Source organism: Carassius auratus, chromosome 23, assembly GCF_003368295.1.
Source record: "Carassius auratus strain Wakin chromosome 23, ASM336829v1, whole genome shotgun sequence".
NCBI classification, from domain to species: Eukaryota; Metazoa; Chordata; class Actinopteri; order Cypriniformes; family Cyprinidae; genus Carassius; species Carassius auratus.
In genome coordinates, this window is record NC_039265.1 from 12,075,343 (window position 1) to 12,102,794 (window position 27,452).

The 27,452-nt window shown below is 39.0% G+C and overlaps 1 protein-coding gene across 3 annotated transcripts in view; it reads left to right on the plus strand.

The window, feature by feature from the left end:
- Nucleotides 1-26,144, plus strand: part of LOC113041335 (macrophage mannose receptor 1) — a 33,845-nt gene extending 7,701 nt beyond the window's left edge. The window contains exons 1-5 of one of the 3 annotated variants that reach the window (XM_026199801.1): nt 20,563-20,591; nt 23,369-23,407; nt 23,745-24,107; nt 24,430-24,798; nt 25,606-26,144. In XM_026199801.1, the coding sequence (XP_026055586.1) occupies nt 23,371-23,407; nt 23,745-24,107; nt 24,430-24,798; nt 25,606-25,967 (1,131 nt within the window). In that variant the 5' untranslated portion in view covers nt 20,563-20,591; nt 23,369-23,370 and the 3' untranslated portion in view covers nt 25,968-26,144. Of the gene's footprint in view, nt 1-3,352; nt 4,209-20,562; nt 20,592-23,368; nt 23,408-23,744; nt 24,108-24,429; nt 24,799-25,605 lie in introns of those variants that run through there. The other 2 variants (XM_026199802.1, XM_026199803.1) reach the window with 2 other exon arrangements.
- Nucleotides 26,145-27,452: the final 1,308 nt, after the last annotated feature.

The window sequence follows — 27,452 nt, forward strand, 5'->3', positions numbered from 1 at the left end:
GTAAAGGGGAAAAGATGAAAGCCTCATTATTTCTTCATGTGGGGGTGATGAAGCATTGGAGGTATATAATAATTTTACTTTTGAATAAGGGGAGAGTGTGAAGTTGCAGCCAATAATGGATAAATTTGAAGCGTTTTGTATCCCGAAGAGGAATGTTACTTATGAAAGGCATTGATTTTTCACGTGTATGCAGAGAATCGGAGAAACCATTGATCAGTATGTGACGGAGTTGAGACATAGGAGTAAAACGTGTGAGTTTGGTGAGTTGACAGATTCTCTAATAAAAGACAGGATTGTGTGTGGAATACCTGATAATGGATTGAGGGAGCGATTGCTCAGGGAACAAGACCTGGATTTGGAGAAGGCGCTTTTGCTTTGCAGAGCAGCAGAAACTGTAAAGACACAAGCTAAAGAGTTGTTAAATGAGACCTGTACTGTGGATGTTGTAAGGAAATGTCAGACACCACCTAGTGAAAGTGTAAAGAAACCAATGTTCAGTGAAAGGGGCAGAGGTACAGATGAGAAGCGTCAACGAATATGTGATCGGTGTGGGATGCAACATCTGCCTAGAAAATGTCCAGCTTATGGTAAAAAGTGCAACAAGTGTGATAAAAATAATCATTATGCACGTTGTTGTAAAAGCAAGAGATCTTTTAACTAAGTGAATTCAATTACTGAGAGTGAAGTGGAAGAATTTTATGTTGATGCAGTAACTGACAGTGAAAATGATCAGAAAGACTGGATTGTACTTCTACAAATTAATGATTGCACAATTGACTGATGCTGGATACAGGAGCTCAAATTAATATAATGTCTGAAATGGAGTTTAACAAGTTGAAACCAAGGCCAAAATTGCAACCTGTTAAAGTAAAAGTAACTGGATATTCTGGAACAGATATACCAGTGAAAGGAAAATGTGTTGTGAAAGTGCAATATAAGGATAAGACGCATCATTTGTCATTTATGGTGGTACCAAAGGATGTTCCAGCACTTTTAGGCTTTGCTACTTGTGAGAGGTTGAATTTGGTGAGAAGAGTGCTAGTTGTTGAAGAGACCAATAATACTGAATATGACTCCATCTTAAAAGAATATGAGGATGTGTTTAAAGGCTTGGGTTGTTTGCCAGGAGTTCACAACATCAAAGTAGATGAAACTGTCCCACCAGTTGTCCATCCATGCCGAAAAGTACCGTTTGCACTTAAACATCAATTAAAGGAAGAACTGGACAGAATGGAGAGTCTGGGTGTAATCTGGAAAATTGATGAGCCCACGGAATGGGTTAGTTCCTTGGTAATCGTTGATAAAAAGAATGGGAAGTTGAGGATTTGTCTTGATCCCAGAGATTTGAATAGGGCTATTAGGAGAGAGCATTTTAAGCTTCCGACACGTGAAGAGATTATGGCACAATTTGCAAACGCTAAATATTTCAGCAAACTCGATGCATCTTCAGGATTTTGGCAATTGAAGTTGGATGATGTTAGCTCGAAGTTATACACTTTTAACACCTGTAACGCTTCTTCTCGGATAACTCGTTAAATGCATTAAGTGAAAGAGAAAACGCAGAGTTGGTGTTCCACACATTTAATGGCTGGTACACGGCAACGCACTCCTCTCATACATGAGAGATTAACTCTCTCTTGGCGTTACAAATAAAGTAAAGAGAAAAATAACAACGAGAAGGCAGAGCGTACTTATCATCAATGGGGGTCCTCATTAAACACACATGTAGTCCTTCTGCGTCATCACCACATAGCGTGCGTTACAAGTCAAGTGATTAGTCTCTTAAAGGGCACACCGCACTATAATGTGATACATGCAAAATACATAGTTTTGGCCGTTACACACCCCACATGGAAGATATTGTTTTTTGAGGCTTCCTTTTGGAGTTGCTTCAGCTCCTGAGGTACATCATAAAACATATGATATATGAACACATGGATGGTGTGGATACATCAATGGATGATATAATTGTTTGGGGAGCTTCAAAAGAAGAGCATGACGCAAAGCTGAGAGTGTGCGTGGTGACAGCACGTCACAGTTGTAACCACTAATAAACACCAGCGTTACCTTTCAGTTGTGAAGCTGTTTTTATTTAATGAACTCACAAGATCATTACAACCTCGTTAGAAATTTAATGCCGGTAATGAAATCTGTTGCAATATTTGCAGTTAGCTACTGTACAAATAAAAACACTATAACTAAATTATATAAAAAATGAATAACTTTACGTATGAAAGCATCTGTGTATACAAAGCATAACTCTTTCTTCATATTTCTGAATGAGCACTTTGTTGTTTGTTTTATATGTTGAGTTCATGTCTGTCTGATGTTTATCATGTTCATGATGTCCGCTACTGTAACATTAATGAACGTAGCTTTTTAATAAGTAGGGGAAATTTATGACATAAAAAAAAAAAAAATAACCGTTTACATGCCTAGGGTGTTTCCATTGTAAGAATGTACAGAGATACTTCAGATTTAAAAATGTTGACTTGTTAGGTGATGTTTTCTCATTAAAATCATACCATTTCCTATTAATTCAATAGAACTTTTACGTATACTAGGGATTACCAATATGGCGACGCGGCGGCTTCACTTTCATGATGTCATGAGCAATCCAGTTCTATATTATAGATCAATGATTGATACATGATTTTCTTATTTGTTTGACATTTCTCTCAGTGATAATCCATGATCCAGCTTTGCTTACAATGATTGAGATGCTCCTTTTATACCCATCTACATGCTCCTCTGTTTTTTATCAGCTCGAGGCTGTATCTTTTACAACCTTGGTGGAGAACTTTGAACATTTGAAGCCTACAGCCTGCCATCAAGATATTATTACTACTCATATTTTAAACAGGCCTTTAGTGTTATTATCCTAGTGTCATGGCTATAATTAAGTATTGCTTGGTCAGGTTCTGTTCCTGTCTATTTTAAACATTCTATAGTACAGCCTTATATGAAAAAAAAAATCTAATTCGGATTCTACAGTTTGTTCAGATTGTACCCAATGTTCTCATATAGTAAGATGGTTAAGGTCTTTTATTTGACACAGCTTTTAAATCTGATACGTAAATCAATGCTGTTGTTAAATCCTGTTTTTTTCACTTGAGACACCTGGCTAAAGTCATTATATTTCTTTCTGTTGAAGACCTTGACAAAGTCATTCATACCTTGAAGGCTTGATTATTTTAATTACCTTTACACAGGAGTCAGCCAGATTTGCAGGTAGCCAAAAATGCTTTTTGTTTGCTTTTAAAATCTTAAACAGCACTAAAACAGCACTGGGTCCTGTATTTATGCTTCATGTTCTGTATCTTGATTTTCTTGTTGAACTGTTTGTTTCCAGATAAACTGGTTCTGATCCGAGAGAATAAGACGTGGACTGAAGCTCTGAGATACTGCAGAAATATGAGCATGGACCTGGTGTCGGTGGATTCGGAGCAGATGCAGAAGCGGGTGATGAATGTGATCTCGAGCGCTCTCTCTGATCACGTGTGGCTGGGTCTGCGTCACGCCTGTAAACTGAGATTATGGTTCTGGGTCAACGGTTACACCATGTGCTACAATCAGTGGGCTCCTGATTATGACAATGGACTGGACAATTGCAATAAGACAGCCAGATCTGGAGTCATTAGGACATGCGATAATCGCTGGATCAGCCGCCCTGAAACTGATAGATACAACTTCATCTGCATCAACTGAGTGCTGGAGAGTCACTGATTACATCTGATCCAGATTACAAATATTCATTACATGTAATTAGATTACACTACATTTTAAAAAGCCAATAATCAGGTTACTTTCTTATGGATTACATGTTCACACAATGCCAGTAAATTATTCATGTAATCAAAAAAGTACTCAGAATCATTAATAAAATGTGTAAAAACTGTTTTCTTTATGTAATTAGTAATCAGCAACAGACTAAATATGTATACAATATAATATAATATAATATAATAATCTACCCACTGTGTGTGTTTGTCTGTTTTAACTTTTATCATATTTTCACTTATTTAAGATCAATTATTTGATTCAGCTTCATGACTCATTACTTACATTAACTGTTTGTTTTTTTCTTCAGTTTACTATTATTATTTTTATTGTATGTTATTTAGTACTTACATTTACTTTTCTGGAACTGACATGTTATGCAAACTTCATCTACAATGACTGCAAATATAATGATATATAACTATAAATCATGCAACTTCATTTAAAAAAAAAAAGTTAACTTTTGTATTTGAATCTCTGGTTTAGCTTATTTCCTAGAGTTATTAAAAGGATGTTGTGATGGATAATATTTAAGATGCTTTTATGTACGTCACATTTGGTTTTAAATTCAGTTTCATTTTCATGGCCTTTTTGTTTTAATCTCATTGTTTCCTGTGTTTCCTTTTGGTTTCCTTGGCCATCATGATTTCTGTAGTTACTGATAATGTTGTTCACCTGTGTCTTGTTAATTTCCTTCAATATTGTGTTATTAGCCTCTCACTTGTCATTAAAAATTGCTGACATGATGACAAAGTGTGTGATGTTCCTGTATAAAATCATCTACAATGAATACATATAACATAAATGGATGAATGTAATGATTTTATTTAATGGTAATAAATATTCATTGAACATCAGCAGAAGCATTTCAATGAATTGGTGAAGGTTAAAATGTGATTAAAATAGTGCTTACTGATACTTCTTTATTGTGGCAAACTACAGGACCGTCAAATAAATACAATGCTGGCAGAAAAAAAGTGGTTTCACACCTAGTTTATTTGAGCCCTGCAAATGCTCTTGGAGCGGTTCAGCTCGCATATGTGAACAAACAAGTGAACTCAACCCCTCCTAAAAGAACTCAAAAGTGAACCATACTCAGTCCACCTCCATTCATTTTAACACTCAGGCAATCCAGAAACGTAGTGCTCAAGTCAAAGAGTTAAAATAAAAAGAAGACTTTGCATTGTTTTGTAAATTCCATTAAAGTATCTTGCGTTTTTCAAAGCAAAAATGCAGTGGTTCCCTTCCTTTACTCCTCTATGTACACATTTGACAATATGAGGCCCCCAATTATTGAAAGTAATTTTAAATATGAACATTGAAATGCTGGTATGTACTGTAATTTACACTTATTGTTTACAAGGTTTAATCATTATCATCAGCATAAACACATAACGCTAATGTCCACCTTTGGCTTGCATGCCTTTGACTAGTGATTGAATGTCGGGTGTAATACCAGTGATAGCCAGTCTAAAATGATTGTGGACTTCCAGTCTGTTGCAGGACTTTGTTTGTATAGCCACAAGAGCACTGAAGGCTGTCTCAATGAGGTAGGTGGTATTGAATGGAACAATGATCTTTGTAATTTATAGTTTGTGAACTTAGGTCCGACAACAGGTCCCCTACCTATCCAATCTTTTTGAATCCATTCTCCTGCAAGAACTTTATTGACAGTAAATACGTTTTTTATTTCTTACTTCAATTAAATTTCAAACATTTGCTGTAGTGTATCAGTAGTAAATGTCAGTTTACATTTGAACTGTCTTTCCCGTTGTGTATAACACATTGGGGAAAACGTCTTGGTTACGTACGTAATCCTAGTTCCCTGAAGGAGAGAACAGAGACGTTACATCAGTGACTTATCACCTTTGATTGATAATAAAACTAGCCAATGATTGTGGCATGCAGGATTTGCATCGCCCACCCTGCCCCACAGTGCGAGTATATAAGGAGAGCAGATGCAGTCGCACATTCAGTTTTTGCTGAGGAGCCGAGAAGGTGTGCCTCGGCCATACAGCGGTGGTACAGCAACTGTGGTGAAGGAACGTCATACAAAATTATACAAAAATATACTAATACAAAATTATGTTTGTAACACACTGAAGTAGGAAACTGTTACAATTGCTGTTACAGCTGTGAGTCCCATAATGGGGGATGCTGGCTAACAGGTTAAGATATTGACACTGGGGAAGCATACCCCAAGGAAATACTACAGAAGCAACATAATGTGTATTGGAGGTAACGTGGAATTTACACATATAGACTGGCCACAGGGAAGTACTACATAAGGAAGTCCCTGCAGCAGATTCAGCCAAGCTGGGGTGAAATCAATGCACAGCAGAGATGACAGAGGACTCAGCCAGAGAAAGACAAGGGCTTACCATGAGGGAAGCAGTACTGTGGAAGAATACACATGTGGGATCACCCGAAGGGGGAATCACTACACATGGGCACCTAGCCCAGCACAAGGGCTGACCTTGGGCATACACACGAGTGCTGGCCCTGGTGTCAGACGAGGGTGCAGGAGGAACTTCAACAGGGTTCGCCAAAAGGGAAACTGAACTGAGAAGCACTAAGGTACACGTATCCGGTCTACAGAGGGGGATGGCGAAGCAAGCGTGATTGACACCAAGAGAGTCCAGTGCTACTGACCACCTGAAGCCACGATCAGTACACAAGAGGACATAGGCTCTACATGGAGATTATAGAATCTTGTAAACGTGTTAGGTATCGCCCAGTTAGCAGCACTACAGATGTCTGCTATCGAGGTACCCCATAGCAGTGCCCAGGAAGAAGTCACACCTCTCGTAGAGTGTGCTCTCACTCCGAGGGGGCAAGGTAAACATTGGGACTGATATACTAAGGCTATAGCCTCCACTATCCAGTGGGCAAGTCTTTGTTTGGAGACAGCCTTTCCCTTCTACTGTAAAAGAGCTGGTATGAGGCCTGAAGTCCACTTAAGTGCATAAAGCACAGACGGGACAGAGAAGAGCAATGGTTGGGTCTGCCTCCTCCCAGGGCAGTGCTTGCAATATTAGTGTAGATGCATTCTTCTAACGATGTAGCAAGTACATCAGGTGTTATGAGAAATTTTCCCGGTTCCGGTTGTCCTAATTAATTTAGAATAAAATTGAATATTAGAAATGTGTTAGTTTGTTATGTGGAGCCAGGTTAAAGAGATGGGTCTTTAATCTAGATTTAAACTGACAGATTGTGTCTGCCTACCAAACAATGTTAGGTACATTATTCCAGAGTTTGGGCATTAAATAGGAAAAGGATCTGTCGTCCGCAGTTGATTTTGATATTCTAGGCATTATCAAATTGCAAGAGTTTTGAGAATGCAGTGGACATGGAGGACAATAATGATTACACTCAACTATGTATCTCAACAAGATCAGATGAACCTTCTAAATGATCTAATCTAACAGAGTGTGTTAAAAGTGCGAAACATTGGATGAACAATAATTTTCAGTTATTAAATTCAGATAAGACTAAGATATTACTTGTTGGACCAAAAAACAGTACACAGGATCTCTTGAATTACAATTTGCATCTAGATTGATGTACTGTTACTTCCTCTAAAGTGAAACATCTGGCTCTTATATTATACAGCAACTTGTCTTTAGAAAATCATATCTGCACAGTTCGCAGGTTTGTGGATATGTTCTGAGGTTTGTGGTGTGTGTGTGTCTTGCTGTCACGTGTGTTGCTAATGAGCGCTGATGAGTGAGCAGCTGCTGCTCGTCAGCGCTGCTATATATTGTCTCTGTGTTCGATCAGTATCGGATTGTTCTGTTTGATCACTCTGTGTCCTTCGCACTTCTGCTTTCTTCTCCTGGGTTCCAGTTGCTCACTTCAGAGTGGATCTTATTCTGTCTGAGTGTTCCGCGTTACAAAAAAGCATTCTTCCATCTTAGAAACAATGCCAAACTGCGAAACATGTTATCTGTTTCTGATGCAGAAAAGCTAGTTCATGCATTCATGACCTCTAGACTGGACTATTGTAATGCACTTCTAGATGGTTGTCCTGCTTCTTCAATAAACAAGCTACAGGTAGTCCAAAATGCAGCAGCTAGAGTCCTTACCAGGTCAAGAAAATATGATCATATTACCCCAATTTTATGTTCTCTGCACTGTCTATCTATTAAAGAGTTAGTTCAACCAAGTATTACAATTATGTCATTAATGACACACCCTCATGTCGTTCCAAACCCGTAAAACCTCCGTTCATCTTCAGAACACAGCTTAAGATATTTGAGCCGTGGGAACATGGAGGAGATGGAAGGATGGAAGGATATAAAACAGGAGCGACGACAGTGAAGGAGGATAGAGGACTAGGCCTGGATTTTATTTTGTGTTTTGATTTTGTTTGTGCACGTCAGTCGTCCGTGAGGGGCTGAAGCGCTGTTTTGTCTTTATTTTGTAATTAAAGTTCCTGTTTGATTGTCTGCCGGTTCCCGCCTCCTTCTTCCCGATAATTATGGAGTCTATATTGTTACAATGTTTTCATAGCCTTTCTGAACATGGAGAGTAGACCGTACACACAGTTTCAATGGAGGGACTGAGAGCTCTCGGACTAAATCTAAAATATCTTAAACTGTGTTCTGAAGATAAACGGAGGTCTTATGGGTTTGGAACGACACGAGGGACATGAAAGTCATTAATCAAATAATTTGAATATTTGGGTGAACTAACCCTTTATGTTCTGTATCAGTTACAAAATATTATTACTTAACTATAAGGCCCTAAATGGTTTAGCTCCTGCATACCAAACTAGTCTTATACCACATTACAATCTATCATGCTCCTTAAGGTCTCAAAAACGCTGGATTTTGGTCGTTCCTAGGATGGCAAAGTCCACCAAACGAGGGTAGAGCTTTTTCACATTTGGCTCCCAAACTCTGGAATAGTCTTCCTGATGATGTTTGGGGTTCAGACACACTCTCTTCGTTTAAATCTAGATTAAAGACTCATCTCTTTGGCCAAGCATTCAAATTATGCATCTCATAATCTTTGAGTGCAGTTATATCTGATTAAATGTGCATTATTATTCTTTAATGTAGTTATTACTTCCAGTTCTGGCACCATGACATTTCTGCGTGGTGTCAGAGATGTTAGCTTGTCTCTCATAAGATCGGTCACAAACACGATCCCTGCACGATCTAATGTGTAGAGTCCTGTTAACTCACTGTCTTGAATTGTGTGCAACAGATTTCTTCTCCCTCTTAATGTTTCATCCAGTTTGTCCACTGCTATAGAAACTCTTAAGCCTCTTAAAAGTCCTCGTCCATACTCCAACCATTTTGGACTATCTTTTAAGTGTTAAGATGCTTTCTGAATTGCTTTTATTCTTTACTAGGATATTTTCTTTGATTTTAAGAGGAAACACACACATTTCTAAGAATTTTCTTAGAATTTTTGTTACTAGGAGCAGTTCTTAGCACTAAGAATTTTCATGAATTTTCGGGCCTTGAACTTTAGCAGAAATACTCCAAACATTAAGTTTGTTTTTAACTGAAATATTTATGTCCATACAAAATACATATATTTTTAAAACCACTTTATATTGTGTCCCTAATACCTGTGTACTTACATAGTAACTAAATGTGTACGTAGTATGTAACCACAATGTAAGTACACATTAGTGCATAGAATCTACAGCTGTAATATTTCTGTAGCTACACATGTAACAATCCCCAGGATGGTATGTGTAAGTACAAATGTGTAAAAGGACATTAGTAACGAAACTTTTTGCACTTCACTAAGTTCTCGTGTAACAGGAATAATACCTACATTTTAATAATAATACCTACTACCCACGACTTCCTTTTGGGGAAGTCGTGGCCTAATGGTTAGAGAGTCGGACTCCCAATCGAAATTTTGTGAGTTCTAGTCTCGGGCCGGCAGGAATTGTGGGTGGGGGGAGTGCATGAACAGCTCTCTCTCCACCTTCAATACCACGACTTAGGTGCCCTTGAGCAAGACATTGAACCCCCAACTGCTCCCCGGGCGCTGCAGCATAAATGGCTGCCCACTGCTCCGGGTGTGTGTTCACAGTGTGTGTGTGTGTTCACCGCTCTGGGTGTGCGCACTTTGGATGGATTAAATGCAGAGCACAAATTCTGAGTATGGGTCTTCCACGTCACTTCACTTCACTTCATCTAGTTACAATATAAGTACCCAGGTATTAGGGACACTTAATATAAAGTGGAACCACTAAAATATTATGTTTAATTGTATTTCAATTAACATATTTTATTAGTTTTAATAAACCTGTTTCTAACAAGAGTTATTTTTAAACAGACAAAACACTAAGATTCTGATGGTTTTGCATATTTGACCTAAAAAGTGCTCTTGGTTTCCTGGTTCAGTCGTGTGTTTTTTACCATCATCAACATCTTGAGGAATAACAGCACATATTCAAATGTTGTCATGAAGATACAATCTATAAGAACAATATGTAAATTAATAGGGAAATAATTTAAATGTCACACCAACACATGAGATACTGGCTATAGAGACAAGGAAGACAAAAATAATAATAGTTATTTAATATTATCCATTAAACAATTATTACAAAATAAATGCACGTGTACTCTTCTAAATCTCAGCAGATTCTCTTTCATGTCTCAACAAAGTCTCAAAGTTTCTGTTTCCCTGCAGAAATAAAAACCCTAACACTAACCCTAAAAGACAACTTTCTGCATATCAGATCAAGTCTGTATCCAGATCACATGGTCACCGAAGTCACCCGGAACAAGTATGTATCCAGACCATGATGATGGTGGATCAGGATGTTGGAAGATGACCTTTACAGCTCTGAGTGTCAGTGGAGACCAAGACAACTAGATGAGCCCCAGAGACAGATCCACAGTCAAGACCTAAGGTCCTATTTTAACGATCTCAACGCAAAGTGTAAAGTGCATGACACAGGTGCACTCAGGGCATGTCCAAATCAAATTTTCCTATTTTAATGACAGAAAAGCAGTTGGTGCGCCTGGGCACATGGTCTAAACATGTTGTCCCTATTCTCTTAATAAGTAATGGGTGTTTTTTGGGCTTAACGTGGGTGACGAGTGGGGCAGAGCCGCTGGAGTGATTGGAAATCAGTGACACTTCTGACACTCACTGGTCTCGAGTCCCACGGAGGAGATTGGAAGGATACAAAAGAGGACCAATGACAGTGAAGGACGAGAGAGGACCATGCCTGGATTTTAGTTGTGATTGATTTTTGTTTGTATGCGGCAGTGGTCCGTGAGGGGCTGCCACGCTGTTTTGTCTTCATTTTATTATTTAAGTCATTTGATTGTCCGCACGAAAGAGGGAGAGGAGGACTTGCCGCCGTTCACCAGGGGGCCGGAGCCTGCTGCCTCCTTGATGGCATCAGGAGGAGCAGGGAATGGGGGACCCCTTCCGGCTGCCCAAAACCAGAGGAGACATCGCCGTCCACCGGGCGGCGGAGGAGTGTTGTGACATCCATCGAGGGCCGTCCAGTACCACCGCCAGGCACCGCAGATGAGTTCACCCAGCTGGTGGGGGGCCGAGCGGCAGTGCGTCTGGGAACCGGAACCTATTTTTTTTTTTTTTATCCCCTCTCTCATCTCTGTTGCTCCTAATCCTTCCATCTCCTTTTCTCTTGCCGCGTCTGTCCTACCCCCAGGTTCCCGCAGGTCGCCTTCAGAGGTCCCCTCCGGGGGGAGGGGGGGGGTAGACCGCAGTCTCGTGGAGAGGACCAGGCCTGTATTTTAGTTGAGTTTGGTTTTTGTTTGTGCTGTTTTGGTTTTTCATTCGTCCGTGAGAGGCTGTCATGCTGTTTTGTCTTTATTTTATTATTAAAGTCATTTGATTGTCCGCCGGTTCCCGCCTTCTTCTTCCCACAAAAGAACATTGATACAATGTGCAATAAACCAATCAGAGTCTCATCTTCCATTCTATTTAAGAGCCAGTTGCACTCGTGCCATGATGAATTTTCTATTTACACGGGGGAATTTGGCAAGCACAAATAGAGAATGCACCTCCGAGATGAAACGGAGCTGCTCGTGTGCGAGCAAATATATGCGATGACTATTCACTATGACATGTAGGCGTATATATATATATATATATATATAAAACCCTAACCCTAACCCTATATTTAATAAGCCTGCAAAAAAATCTTTAATTCTTAATTTATAATGTTTTCTATTTTCAGTCCAGTACCGTTCGCATTTTCCCGTCCAGCGCCACGTCAATTAATTAGCAAATGCATCTGCACCCAGTTGTGTCCATGGGCGTGCTGATCTGAAAAAGAGGTTTGTTCAGGCACATTGCTATTTTAAGGAGCTGAAAGAATAGACCATAGACCAACTCAAACCAGGTCTAAAGTCTGGCACAGTGTTTTTTCTTTGTTATTTAAAGAGCATGTTATTATAGGCGGGTCCACAACATGCATACACACTGTTTATTAAACACAGGGATGCACAGCAGCACACAAACATGCAAATATAAAAAATGTAAAGATTGCAATGCATAAGAATTTTAGGCTAATTAAATTAAAAATGCTTACATGTTATAACGGATAGTCATCACATGTATCAGAATTAGGCTATCTATTTGCTCGCACACGAGCAGCTCCGTTTCATCTCAGAGATGCGTTCTGTCTTTGTGTTTGCCAAATTCCACCATGTAAATAGCAAATCTGTCATGGCACAAGCGCAACTGGCTCTTAAAGGGAACAGAAGATGAGACTCTGATTGGTTTATTACATGTTGTAACAATGTTCTTTCATGGGAAGAAGGAGGCGGGAACTGGCGGACAATCAAATTTAATTATAAAATTTAATAATAAATTAAGACAAAACAGCGTGACAGCCCCTCAAGGACGACTGCGCACAAACAAAAACCAAACACAACTAAATGCCTTTATAAACCACAGACCATGGAAGTGATGTCAGGCCATGTGCTACAATCAGTCGGCTTCTGATTGCGACACCAGACTGGACGACTGCAAAACAAAAGTCAGATCCAGAGTCATCTGGAAAAACAATAATCACTGGATCAGCCGCCCTGAAAGTGAAGAAAACAACTTCATCTGCATCAAGTGAGTGCTGGAGAGTAACTGATTACATGTGATCAAAAAAAATAACATTGCTTATTATAATGTAATATAATATAATATACCCACTGTGAGTCATATAACAGATTATGAAGATTCAGTAAAGCCATGTGAGACTTGATTAAAATAAATTGAATTCCAGTCTTCTCCTCCTTGAACCGCCACCTTATCATGGTGGAGGGGTTTGAGTACCCGAATGATCCTAAGAGCTATGTTGTCCAAGGCTATATGCCCCCGGTAGTGTCTCCCAAGGCAAACAGGTCCTAGCTGATGGGTCAGACGAAGAGCGGTTAAGAAGCACTTTAAAAATGGGGCGGCAGTGGCTCAGTGGTTCATGTAGGTTGTCTACAAACCGGAAGGTTGGTGGTTCAATCCCCGTCTCCACCTGACCAAGTGTTGAGGTGTCCTTGAGCTGTGTCCCGACGTGTCCCGACGAGCTGGATGGCGCCTTGAATGGCAGACACTGCAGTCGGTGTGTGAATGTGTGTGTGAATGGGTGAATGAGAGGCAAATTGTAAAGCGCTTTGGATGGCCATGTGGTCTGTTGAAAGCGCTATATAAAATGCAGTCCATTTACCATTCCAAAAACAAGGACTGTGACATCGCCTGGTACCCTGTAGGGTGAATGCGAGCACCTGGTGGCCGGGCCTTCCCTCCTATGGACCCACCATCTGTGGGAGGAATCATAAGGGTCTGGTGCATTGTGGATCGGGCACTGGTCAAAGGCAGGGGACCTGACGACTTGATCTCTGGACATGGAAACTGGCTTAGGGATGTGAAATGTCACCTCAACGATGGGGAATGAGCCTGAGCTTTTGCAGGAGGTTGAGAGGTACCGACTGGAAATTCTGGAACCATGCCCCTTGAGAGAGGCTGGACTGCCTACCACTCTGGAGTTGTCCGCTGTGAAAGGCGGCTGGCTGGTATGGGGTTGCTCATAGCTCCCCAGCTCAGCTGCCATGTGCTGGAGTTTACCGTGGTGAACAAGAGGCTTGCTACCTTGTGCCTTTGGGTTGGGGATAGAGTACACGCCCTTCTTGGACTCCGTCATTCTATAGGGGACTTCGACTCTCATATGGGCAATTACAGCGACACCTGGAGAGGCGTGACTGGGAGAAATGGCCCCCCTGATCTGAACCCGAGTGTTGTTCTGTTATTGGACTTCTCTGCAAGTCACAGTTTGTCGATAATGAGCACCATGTTCAAACATAAGGGTGTCCATCAGTGCATATGGCACCAGGACCTTCGGCTGTATGTCTTGGATACTTGGGTAAAGAGAACGGCGGAGTTACCAACTGACCACCACCTAGTGGTGAGTTGGATTCGATGGTGGGGAGGAAGCTGGACTCAGCGGACCCAAATGTATTGTGAGGGTCTGTTGGGAATGTTTGGCTTAGCCCCCTGTCAGAGAGACCTTCAACTCCCAGATCCGGCAGATCCCGAGGGAGGCTGGAGATATTGAGTCCCAGTGTACAATGTTCTCTACTTCCATTGTTAATGTGACCACCTGGAACAGTGGCCGTGAGGTCTCCGGTGCCTGACAAGGCAGCAATCCATGAACCCGGTGGTGGACACCGGAAGTGAGGGATGCCTTCAAGGTGAAGGAGTCCTACCAGACATGTCTGGCTTGTGAGATTCCTGAGGTAGCTGACGCATAACGGCAGGCCAAGCGGGCTGCAGACCAGGGGCCTCATTTATAAAGCTTGCGTACGCACAAAACGAGGCTGAAAACATGCGTACGCCAGTTCCTGCGCAAAAGGTGGGATTTATAAAGAAAAACTTGACGTGAAAATATGCGCACCTACACGCAAACTCTGACCCATGCGTACGCACATTTTGAAGACAAAGCAGTTTGGCGACACTGATGGTGAGTTGAGGAACTGACTGCGGATAAAGGGAATTAACCCTTTGCAAAATGGCAAAATTTACTTTGACATATTTCAATATTTACAATATTTACAAGTTGCTCATAGGTCCCAGTCACCCCCCTCCCCAACAAGAAGGACATCATCAGGGAGCAAGGCTCCGTCAGGAAGTAATGCGCCATTTTTGAAGAACAACAGTGCAAAGGTTCAATTTTTAACAAGATCTTTTAATGTAGATCCAATGTCACCCAGCACAACCCTTATTTGCTTAAGCTCATCTGCGATTACAGTAATTGCATTAATGGTGTCTCTCTGTGTCTGCAGAACAGCCTCAGTCAGCACCCGGCCACTTCCCGCCATGCCATAAGGTCTATTTACCTGGTTCCCCTGTATCCAGCACATCTGTGTCTCCCTCCCTCTCAGACACAAAGCCACACACACTGGTTTGGCCGAGAATCGAGGCCATTCGGGTCTCCATTGGGGACAAATCGGGGGTGCCTTTGCCCCCACCAGTCGCACACACACTCTGTCGGTGAGAGGCAAGCCGTTTCTTTGCTCGCACCTTAAAATCGGACCACTTCTTTTTTACATCTGGAATCGTCCTGTTTGCCAAAGCAACTGCGTTTACCGCAGCAGTGATGTGTTGCCACTCTAAATATTTTATTTATTGGTAATTCCACTGCTGTGGCCACCAAACAAAATAGCCTTCCTTTCATCCACCTCACTCACAAGAACCTCTATTTCTGCCTCAGAGAAATTTCGCTTCTTGCCCTTGCTCTCCATTGCTGCCATGATTTTGTTTTTAAAAAACACAAATTTCCTTGCTCCTTTTAATATGCATGGTCAATGAGGTATTTGCATTGTCTATAAATGGTTGAATGTGGGCGGATAAAAGGCGGTAAATGATTTTTTGCGTGCGCAAATTATCAGGTAGGCTGTGATTTATAAAGTGAAAATTGCGTGCAGGTGTGCGTACGCATGGTTTTATAAATCTGAATATTTTTGCGTACGGTATTTTTGGCTTTTGTGCGTACGTAGAGTTTTAGTAAGGATCCTACGCACAGTTTTATAAATGAGGCCCCAGGTGGTTGTGGAGACAAAAACTCGGGGCTTGGTGGAGTTTGATGAGGCTATGGATAAAGACTGAAGGTTGGCATCGAAGAGATTCTGGCAAACCGTACAGCACCTCAGGAGGGGGAAGCGATGCCCTGCCAACACTGCTTACAGGGGAGGTGGGCAGCTGTTGACCTCAACAGGGTATATCGTCGGATGGTGGAAGGAATACTTTGTGGATCTCCTCAAAACCACTGACATGTCATCCATTGAGGAAACAGAGGCCGAGGGCTTGGAGGTGGATTCGTCCATCACCCAAGCTGAAGTCACAGAGGGAGTTAAGAAGGCACCAGGGGTGGATGAGATCCTCCCTGAGTATCTCAAGTCCCTGGATGTTGTAGGGCTGTCTTGGTTGACACACCTCTGCAGTATCACGTGGTTGTCGGGGACAGTGCCTCTGGAATGGCAGTCCGGGGTGATTGCCCCTCTTTTCAAGAAGGGGGGCTGGTATAACACTCCTCAGCCTCCTCAGGAAAGTCTCTGCCAGGGTACTGGAGAGGAGAATTTGGCTGATAGTTGAACCTTGGATTCAGGAGGAACAATGCGGTTTTCGTCCGGGTCGTGGAACACTGGACCAGCTCTATACTGTCAGGAGAAATGGGCAGGATTCAGATGCGGGTTCACACAAAACTTTTTTTTAAAGCAGAGGAGGCAGAGCAGATGAGTCACGTTCACAGGTTTACTCATAGTGACAGGATGAATAGTTGAAGCAGATGTATCAAAGCCGATGAGTAACGTTCCACAGTAATTCGTATGACCGCCGAGACCGGAGGGATGACAACTGGAAGCTTCCAAGAGCTCTGCGCTTGTAATAACAGGGGGCAGAGAAATCAGCTAAACACACTGGAGCCTGAGGACAAGACACGACAAGGTGAGTGCCAAGAACAGTTAGAAGATCGGAGCTATTGGTACGAGTAACAACAGTCTGACAATAGACAGAGAAACACAGGGAATGATAAAGGGAAAAAAATTAGAAGAACATAGAGAACAAGTGGCGAGCAATTAAGGTTCACAACAGGGAAACAAGGAGGGCGGGGAAAACTCAAACAGGTAGACGCGGTGAGCTGACAAGCGATCCAAACACACACAAATACACACACACACCAAAAAGGAAGGTGATTAGCCCCGAGACCCGACATATACCTTTTCCAGGGTGCTGGAGGGGTTGATGGGAGTTTGTCCAACCAATTCACATGTGCTTTGTGGATTTGGAGAAGTCATTCAACCATGTCCCTCATGGCATCCAGTGGAGGGTGCTCCAGGAGTATGGCCCTCTGCTAAGGTCTGTCTGGTCCCTGTACGACTGGAGCAGGAGCCTGGTTCGAATTGCCGGCAGTAAGTCAGACTAGTTCCCAGTGCATGTAGTCCCCAGTGACTCTGGCAGGGCTGCCTTTTATCACCGGTCATGTTGATTATTTTTATGGACAGTATTTCTAGGTGCAGCCAGGGGCCGCAGGGTGTCCAGTTTGGGGACTACATGATTTTTTCTCTCCTTCTTGCTGATGATGTTGTCATGTTGGATCCATCAAGCCAGGACCTTCAGTGTGTGCTGGGACAGTTTGCAGCAAAGTTTGAAGCAGCAGGGATGAGAATCAGCACCTCCAAGTCCAAAGCCTTGGTTCTCAGCCGGTAAAGGTTGGTTTGTCCCCTTCAGGTTGGTGGAAAGCTCCTGCCTTCCCAAGGAGGTGTACCCTTTGTTTCAAAGCAGTTTCAAATAAAATGTATATTTCAGTGTTACCATCAGGAAGTTTTCTGTTATTGAATTCAAATAAACTCAATTTTAAATGTTTTCAGGTCTATTTATACTTCTCATTTTTTTAAATTGATTTAAGGTCAGTTATTGATCCAGTTCCACAACTCATACTGTTTTATTTCACTTAATTTATTATTTGTATTGTGTGATATTATTATTTATATTTATTGCATGTTAAGTAATTACATGTGAACTGATCAGTCCAGCAAACTTAATCTAAAATGACTGTTAATATAATGTAAAGTGAGTGTGATGTTCCTTTGCATAAAATCATCTACAGTGAATACATGTAAATGTAAATGGATACATGTAGTGATATTATATCTAATAAATATTAATTGAGTGACTTCATGAAATATTTACACGATATTTGAATATCAGCATATAAATGAAGTGGTGTACATATATACTGTGGCAAATTATATGTTTGTAAATTAGATTGCTGCTATAATACATTTATTTTAGTTATTTAGTTATTTTATGTCACGAATACGAACCCCGTGAGTCCCTCCAGAGGCCAGCAGAGGGCACCATCACCCGAATACTGACACCTACAGGCATCCAAACACTCACTTACACTGATACTCACTACATTACCCAACAGCCCCGTACCTTGGACTGATCCCCGGCCAGGTGTTCCATATCAGAGACTGCCATATAAGCCCGACCTTGGCGTCACCTCATTGCGAAGTCTTGTTTCTGCCACGGCTAACATTTCTGAGCGTTCTACCCTGTCTTGCTATCCCAGTTGCCAACCCTTGTTGTTTATCGATCCTAGAACCTTTGCTGCCTACCTTTGAACCCAGATTGTTATACGGACTGTGATACTTGCTGGTTACCCCGACCCTCTGCTTGGTATTGACTACGATTCTGATATCTCTATTACACTGTGTTTGCTGATCCTGACCCTTCGCCTGTACGACTACGAGTGTTCTAATAAAAGCTTGCAAATGGATCCCATGTCGAGTCAGTCAACGTTACATTTTAGAACAAGAGGTTAATTTAAACAGGAATTAAAATGTAGATTTTGGTGACAAGATAAGTTTAATTAGATTTTATTTCAGTTGATGTATTATATTATAAGAGCTTTTTAACCAGAGGAAACGTATTGCATATGATATGTGTTCAAGATATTGCATATTTTACCTGTAAAGCTGGTTTCCTGGTTCGATTGTGTTTTTTTTTCTCTTCTTCTTGATGAAGAACAGCACACATTCAAATTCTGTCCTGAAGATTCAATCTGTCACATATCTGATTATTTTTCCCAGAGGGACACTGGGACGTTCATGCAAATCAGCTGCATTATAAAATAACACCAATATGTAAATTAATAGGGGGAAAAAAACAAAGACACATGAGACTCTAGAGATAAACAGAGATGAGGAAGACGAGAATATTATCCATATTCATTATTATAATTTATTAAACTATTACTCAAAATAAAAATGTTTAAGACAAGAAAGTACTAGAGAATAAAGTAAAAATATTAACAAACATAACCATAACTCACCAGTTGTTTCAGCACAATACATTAAGATGCTTTGTATTACAAGTTTTCTGTAATGTCTGGTTTCAATGGGATTAAAGGGATAGTTCACTCAAAAATGAAAATTCTGTCATTCATTAGTGTCATTCATGAGTTATGAGAATACTTTTTTTGCGAAAGAAAACAAAATAACAACTTTATTTAACAATTATTTTCCTCCAATTGACTGTCTTCCACCATTATCAAGAGTATAGAGAGACAAATGCCTTGTTTACAAACAGGGACACATATGCGCATGTGTCGTGGTACTTTCCATAATAAATAAATTACTGTTGCATGTCAGTATAGATGTCACAATTTTACTGATGTCCTTGCTACGGTTCTGGAGCTGGGAACTTTTCAGTTGTGTTGCTGTGTATGGAGGGTCAGAGAGCTATTCCGAAGATGAACAAAGGTCTTATGCTGCATTCACACTAAACGCGAATAGAGCGTCAAATTCACGTCTACCACATCTAGTTTGCCACTTGAACACTTTGAGTGCATTCGCGCATCTAGAGTGAAATAGACGTGCATAAAAAGCACGAGTTTGAAGCTAAATTAACGCATGTCTACTTCTTCTGGGAGGGGCAAGTGGTAGGCGGTTGTCTGTTTGCAAGATGGCTGATGCTGATCGAGCATTCGAGGCTTTTACACTTTTTCCTGCAAACGTCCTCTGAATAATCACATTATCTTGTTAGCGAAAAGTAGCTGTATATTGGGGGAAAATAGCGGTGGGAAGGCCGCGGGTCGATAAACTTGTATGTGAATCGTGACTCAAAAGTGACTCAAAACTAGACACGCGAATTTCCGCCTAAACCCGTCTTTACATTGACTTAACATTGAAACCATTCGCGCCAGACGCTCTATTCACGTTTGGTGTGAACACAAAATTACAGCTTTGAAATTGAGTAAGTAATGAAAGAATTTTCTTTTTTTAGGTGAACTAACCCTTTAAATATGCACTAATCTGCTTTGCTTTCACTTTACAAGAAAATAGATCTGAATTGGATCAAGTCAGGTAAAAAAATACAGCAAATACTGCAAATGTCACTCAGTTTGAATGAAATATGAACAAACCCCTCTGTAAAAACCTTCAGAGTATAGAGAGGAATAAACGTTTTGGGGTTTGTAAGTGGTGCTGAAGTGGGGAATAAACTTTTGAAGATACGTATTGGAATCGGAATCTACAGATGCAAACATATAAAGTGTAATATAATAAACAGTGTGTGTTTTAGATGTTGTCTTTCCACTCATATAAACACCCACACACAAACACATACACATACACACAAACACACTTTTATTCAGTGCTTTTGCCTTAGTGCTAAACAGTGGGGGAGGGGGGGGGGGATAAGGAAGCAAGCAAACCACAGAAGGAAGTTTTTCTATCCAGGAAAACCAGAAAAAGAGAGGATCAGTGATATCAGTCTGTTCTGGCACACCTGAAACACAACATCTACAGGTAAGAGACTTATAACCTTACATTGATCACAATATGATTTATTTATCAGTGTTATATCACATTATATTAAACTGATCACGGTTTAACTGGTGAATGTGAGGATTTTCCACATTTGAGTTATTATAAAAGCAAAACAAGGAAATAAAGGTAAAATCTAACTTAAAATGATAATAATAATAAAAACATTTACGATAATTCACTCATCACTGCAATACTAGTTCATAATGTCTGTGTGAATTTAATTCTTGAGGCTTTAAAAGCAGGAATGTGCAGAATAAAACAATTCACACTGAGGACATTTGAGGGACTCAAACACAACTATTAAAAAAGATTCAAACATTCACTGATGCTCCAGAAGGAAACAAGATGCATTAAGAGCTGGGGGTGAAAACTTTCAGAATTTGAAGATCAAGGTAAATTGTACTTAATTTGTGTACCGGGAAACATACAAGTATCTTCTAGGGATGCACGATATTGGATTTTGGCCGATATTCGATATGCCGATATTTTCTAAATAATTTTGGCCGATGCCGATACCGATATCGATATATATACAAATATATACTGATAAATTTAAACTTTAATTTTACTGAAGAGAAATCCATGTATCTCTTCTGTACTGATTCTACCATAAATTTATTATTTTACAAATGTAGACAGACATTCACATCTGAAAAACAGGTCAATTATTTCACTTGGAGAATATCGGTTTGGCTCATCGGCAGAAATATTCATATCGGCCGATACCGATAATGGTCATTTTAAGCTTTTATCGGCCGATACCGATTTTGTGCCGATATTATCGTGCATCCCTAGTATCTTCTGTTGCTTACGAAGAGCAGAACTAAATGGAACAAAATTATATTTCAACAAAAAATGCATCTTGTTTCCTTCTGGAGCATCAGTGAATGTTGAATCTTTTTTAATAGTTGTGTTTGAGTCCCCAAATGTCCTCAGTCTGAAAAGATGCATCTCAAAATCATAAAGTCACTGCTGGAAAGGGTTCAAATATGCAAAGATGCTGGAAAACTGAAGAATCTGCAGGAGCTTAAAGATTTTTCTAAAGAACGCTGCTCAGTTTAACTGTTCAGAACAAACAAGGGACTCATGCACAACCATCACAAAACAGAAAGACAGTCGAGGATCATCAGGTAACAGAACACAGTATTAAGAACCAAGGGTTCCCAAACTTTTGAGTGGGGTTAATTTAATAATTTCAGCATTTTTTTTTTTTTTTTTTTTTGTCTTGTGGACTAAATGTTAATATATTTTATGTACAATATCTTACTCAGGACAATACTAAATAAAAAAATAACATGCATTTAGTATGATCTCTCTTATTTTTTGAAAATTACTCATATTTTCACAGATTCTGCAAAGGGTGCCCAAACTTTCGAGCCCCACTGTATATATTTATTATTTTTTGAAAATATAATCAGACCAAACCAAAAACAGCATTTAAAATGACTTACAATGCATTATATAAAACAATGAGGCAATGATTATTGGTTAATTAATAAATAAGTTGTTTTATTGAATAAAACTGTTAAAATATATAATGTACTACAAAGTAAACTATTTATGTACATTACATATTACAAATACTTGCAACAGGAGCCAAAGGCCTTGTAACTGCTAGGGATGTAATGATTAACTGAGAGCCCATTAATAATTGATTAAAATGTGTGATGATTCAAATCAGTTGAGAAGCTAAAAAAAAAAACACACAATTCATGTAGAGCTAGGAGTTTATATGAATGCATGTCTGAGGGGAATGTATATCTTTAGAAAAGTTCATAGGGTATTTTTTTTATTTTCATGTTGCCTCTGTATAATGCATATTAAATTCATAAGTGCAGCGTTGCTTTGTTTACAGTGGTAACCAAGGAAACGCTCAAGCGCCACCTGCTGGCAGAGAATGAATCTGCAATACAATCTGTTTTACAAAACTGAAGTCAAATCATTCCGTTTTTGCTTCAAAATTTTTAAATTATACAATCTAATTAAAATTTTGGTTTGAATCATGATTAAAATGCAGTGGTTGTCTCAAATTTTAATTGGAAAGAGCACAGACAAAGCCTTATTTTTTATTTGAAAAAAAAAGATTTTATTTGTGTTACTTATTTATTTGATTCGGGACTTTATATTTAGTTTTGTTATTTACATTTAAATTCTATTTACATTTTGTCATTTAGCAGATGGTTTTATTTTAGAACAAGAAAAAAAAACAACTGCTGTTAGACTCACAGGAGAATCAAGTTCTTTTAATATCGATTAAACATTTAATTTAATTATCCACTTAATCTTTCCTTTTTGCCCACCTTGTTGCAAAACAACTGTGACAACAAAGATTTCTTCAATAAAAAAATAAAATAAAAAAACATGTGGGCATCACAACCCTTACAAAAAAATGGTTTTATCGTTGTTAAACTGTTTAGTTTTCTTTTGTGTTATTTCTGAATGCCTGAGACTAAAATCAATCAGACAACATAATTAGTAAAATAATAGCCATAGGTAACTGTCTAGTGCTACAATTGTAATTTGTAAATAATACAATATAATTACTATTAATTTTTTAGATTTTATGTATTTTCAGTGTATTTTCACACTGAATCGTGTCACACATCAGCTTCAGGAGCTTCATGTGTGTATTTATGACTGATGTAGAATCTAATAAGCAATGATAAAGCAGAAATGATATGATCTGATGTTCTGGATCTGGTCAGATGTTCAGCGTCTGCTTCATTTATTGAGACTGATTTCTGTTTTTCCCTCAGAAATGGAGAGAATCACACTGATGTCTGTTCTGCTCACAGGTGAGTGCTTGACTAGTACTAGTGCTGATAGTTAGTGTTAGTGCTGTCACAACTAAAAGAGATCTGAGCCAACTTTCAAGTTCAAGATGATCCAAAGAATTCAGTTTGGTCACTGAAAATCAAATCTCTGGAAATGCAGCACATTCATGTGTTCATCTTTAAAGTGCACTCAGTGTTCTTCCTCTAGAGCTCCACAGTCTCACCAAATCCTGTAGAAACACTGAACGTACGACAGCACCATTCAGAGCACTTTATCAAACACATACTGAAACTCTGAGCTCTTGAAATACAGTGTGGATATAATGAGTGAGATCTGTGTGAATGTGTCTCTCCTCAGTCGTGGTCAGTTCGTCTCCGCGTCAGTATCACTTTGTGAATCAGAAGAAGAACTGGACTGAAGCTCAGAGATACTGCAGAGAGAAATACACAGATCTGGTGTCTATCAATGACATGAATGAACAGAAGGATATAAATCAGCTCCTACAGAGAGAGAACAGTGCTGACCGTGTCTGGATTGGGCTGCAGGACGCATGGGTTTGGTCTCTGAATAACTCTGACTTCTACAGAGGAGATGAGTCTCAGTTTAGGAAGTGGGGACCAGATCAACCAAATGGAGATGGAGACTGTGTTTATATGAACAGTGATGGACAATGGCATGATGTAGACTGTAGAACAACAAGATATTTCATCTGCTATAATGGTGAGTTCAGCTGTATGTTTCATATCTAATGAACTTTGCACTATTAATTAACTCTATTATCTTTAAAGGTGCTCTTAGCTGAATTGAACTGGTTTCTGAGTAATTGATTAACTTTGTAACACTGACACTTATTTCATTTAAAATGCTACAGAAATAAATGTGACTTGATTATGTGATTAAAACAGAAATGTTCTAAAATACTTGATACTTGAACAACGAACCACAATTTAATTTGTATTTTCGTTCTTGGTAAATAAGAAGAGAAAGAACATGTATTTAATTCTTTAAATCAATATCAGACAAATGTCTTTCTCTTTTAAAGGCAGCAGTAAAGGATTCGTCCCTGTACAGGAGCAAAAGAACTGGACAGAAGCTCAGAAACACTGCAGACAGAATCACACAGATCTGGCCAGTGTGAGGAATGAGACGGAGAATAATCAGATAAAGAACATCATAAACCAAGACCTTACTTTAGCTTCAACTTCAGCAGAACCTAAATTAGCCTGGATCGGTCTGCAAAGATCCTGGAATTGGTCAGACAACAGCAACTTCATATCCCCTCTCTGGAGCAGTGGTCAACCCAATAGCAGAGATGGCAATAAAAGCATCTGTGTATCAACTGGTATCAGTGATAAAGGAGGATGGACAGACGAGCGTTGTTCAGATCAATATCTCTTTGTGTGTTATGATGGTGAGTAGATCAATCATCTGAGCTGTTGAACATCTACTTGTCAAACTACAGAAACTCTCTCATCATTACAGTGTGACTGCACTATTCCTTTAACCAGCAATTCCCAGAGTTTCTGTCACTGAAAGTATTTCTTGAATTCTTTAAATTAATGTTTCAATAATTTAACAAAACATTCATACATTCATGCTTCTCTGATGTCATTTAATTATCATAAGACATGCAGATAAACAAATAAAATAACTCTTGTTATAAACATTAAAACAAATATTACTGTTGTTAATTTACTGCCATTTACAATTAAATCATTTTATTTCACACTACAAGTGACAATACTAATAATGATGTTTTAAATTATTCAGTTTCAAATGCTTTTGTTTTGGTGAATATTAATGGAAAGCTGTAAATTACTGTCCACAAAAAAAGTTGGAAATGATGCAAATTGATAAATAGAGTAAACTGAGTTTACACACACTGGTTTCTCAAATGCTCATTAAACTCAGTGTTAATGTGAAGCAGTATTTAATGTGAATGTAGACGCTGAAAGCACTGTTTTAGAAGCTGCTCGTGTGTAAATGAACACAGTGCCACGCTTCACTCTGAAACACAACACATCAGACTTTGATTTGATTATCACACTAAAGTTAATATCAAGATTTCAGATTTATTTCGATTAATTGTGCAGCCTCATTTAAATACATACATTTTTCATTAATTATTTAGTTTCCATAAACTCAGGAAGCCTGTTTAACTCAACACTCTTCATATGAGTTCCTGTGTTTAAATGCTTCACTTCCTGTTTGTTTCCAGATAAACTGGTTCTGATCCGAGAGAATAAGACGTGGTCTGAAGCTCTGAGATACTGCAGAAATATGAGCATGGACCTGGTGTCGGTGGATTCGGAGCAGATGCAGCAGCGGGTGAAGAATGTGACCTCGAGCGCTCTCTCTGATCACGTGTGGCTGGGTCTGCGTCACTCCTGCACAGTGGGGATCTGGTTCTGGGTCAACGGTCAGACCGTGTGCTACGATCAGTGGGCTTCTGGTTATGACAGCGGACTGGACGACTGTGATAAGACGGTCAGATCCGGAGTCATTCAAAAGAATGATAATCGCTGGATCAGCCGCCCTGAAACTGAAGAAAACAACTTCATATGCATCAAGTACTTCTAATTAGATTACACTACATTTTAATATGTCAATATTTAGAGGACCGTTACTTTCTTATGGATTACATGTTCACACAATACCAGTAAATTATTCATTTAATTATAAAGTAATCACAAAGTACTCAGACTACATGTGAAATCTAATGGATAATGTTACTAAATAAAATGTTCATTATGTACTTTATAACCAGTAAGAGACTTTATAACCAGTAAGAGACTATATAATATAATATAATATAATATAATATAATATAATATAATATAATATAATATAATAATATACCTACAGTGAGTCTTATAACAGATTATGAAAGTTCAGAAAACGAAAGTCATTTGGACTTGATTAAAAAAAAAATAATTCCAGTTTACTTGTAAAGCTCTTTTCACAATACATACCGTTTCAAAACAGCTTCACTAAAAATTTATATTTCATAGTTACGACAATGAAGTTTTCTGTTACTGGACACAAATCATCTCCATTTAAAATCTTTGATGTCTGTTTGAACTTCTGTCATGTTTTTATTTAAGATCAATTAAATGATTCAGTTTCATGACTCATGAGGTGATGGAGACAAATATTTACTGTGTTTTCTTTCATTTTACTTTATTATTATTATTATTATTATTTTGGATGTTATTTAGTACTAAGCACATACATTTACTTTTTTGAAATTAATATGTTCAGTAAACTTCATCTAAAATGACTGCAAATATACTCATAATTGTAATACATGCAACTTGATATGAGACAGGAGTCTCTAAACGGATACTGTGGTGGAAAATATTTAAGATGCTCTAATATATATATATATATCATGTTCAGTTTTGGTTTTGGTGTCATTTTGATCTCATTGTTTCCTGTGTTTCCTTTCGATTTGCTTGGTCATCATGGTTTTTTCAGTATGTTCTTATCCGTCACTATAGTTACTAATTATGTTGTTCACCTGTGTCTCATTAATTTCCTTCATTACTGTGTATTTTTTTTTATTCCTCTCACTTGGCATTGTAGACTATGAATATTTTTTGAGGATTTTTGAATATTTTCGAGTTTTATGTTCCTTTGTATAAAATCATCTACAATGAATACATGTAAACATAAATGGATAAATATAACAATTTGATATAATGATAACAAATGTCAATTGGGTGACTTCATTGAATATTTGCACTATATTTGAACACCAGCAGAAGCATTTAAATAAAATGGTTTAAATACTGTGGCAAATACTGTACAGGTCCATGTCCAGGTGTTATGGGAAGTGTTCCCGCTTCCAGTTTACCTAATTAATGCAACCTAAAAATCCTTTAACGGATTTGGTTATTAGAAGCATATTAGTATGTTATGTGTAAGCCAGGTTAATGAGATCTAGATTTAAACTGCAAGAGTGTGTCTGCCTCCCGAACAATGTTAGGTAGGTTATTCCAGAGTTTAGGCGCCAAATAGGAAAAGGATCTGCCGCCCGCAGTTCATTTTGCTATTCTAGGTATT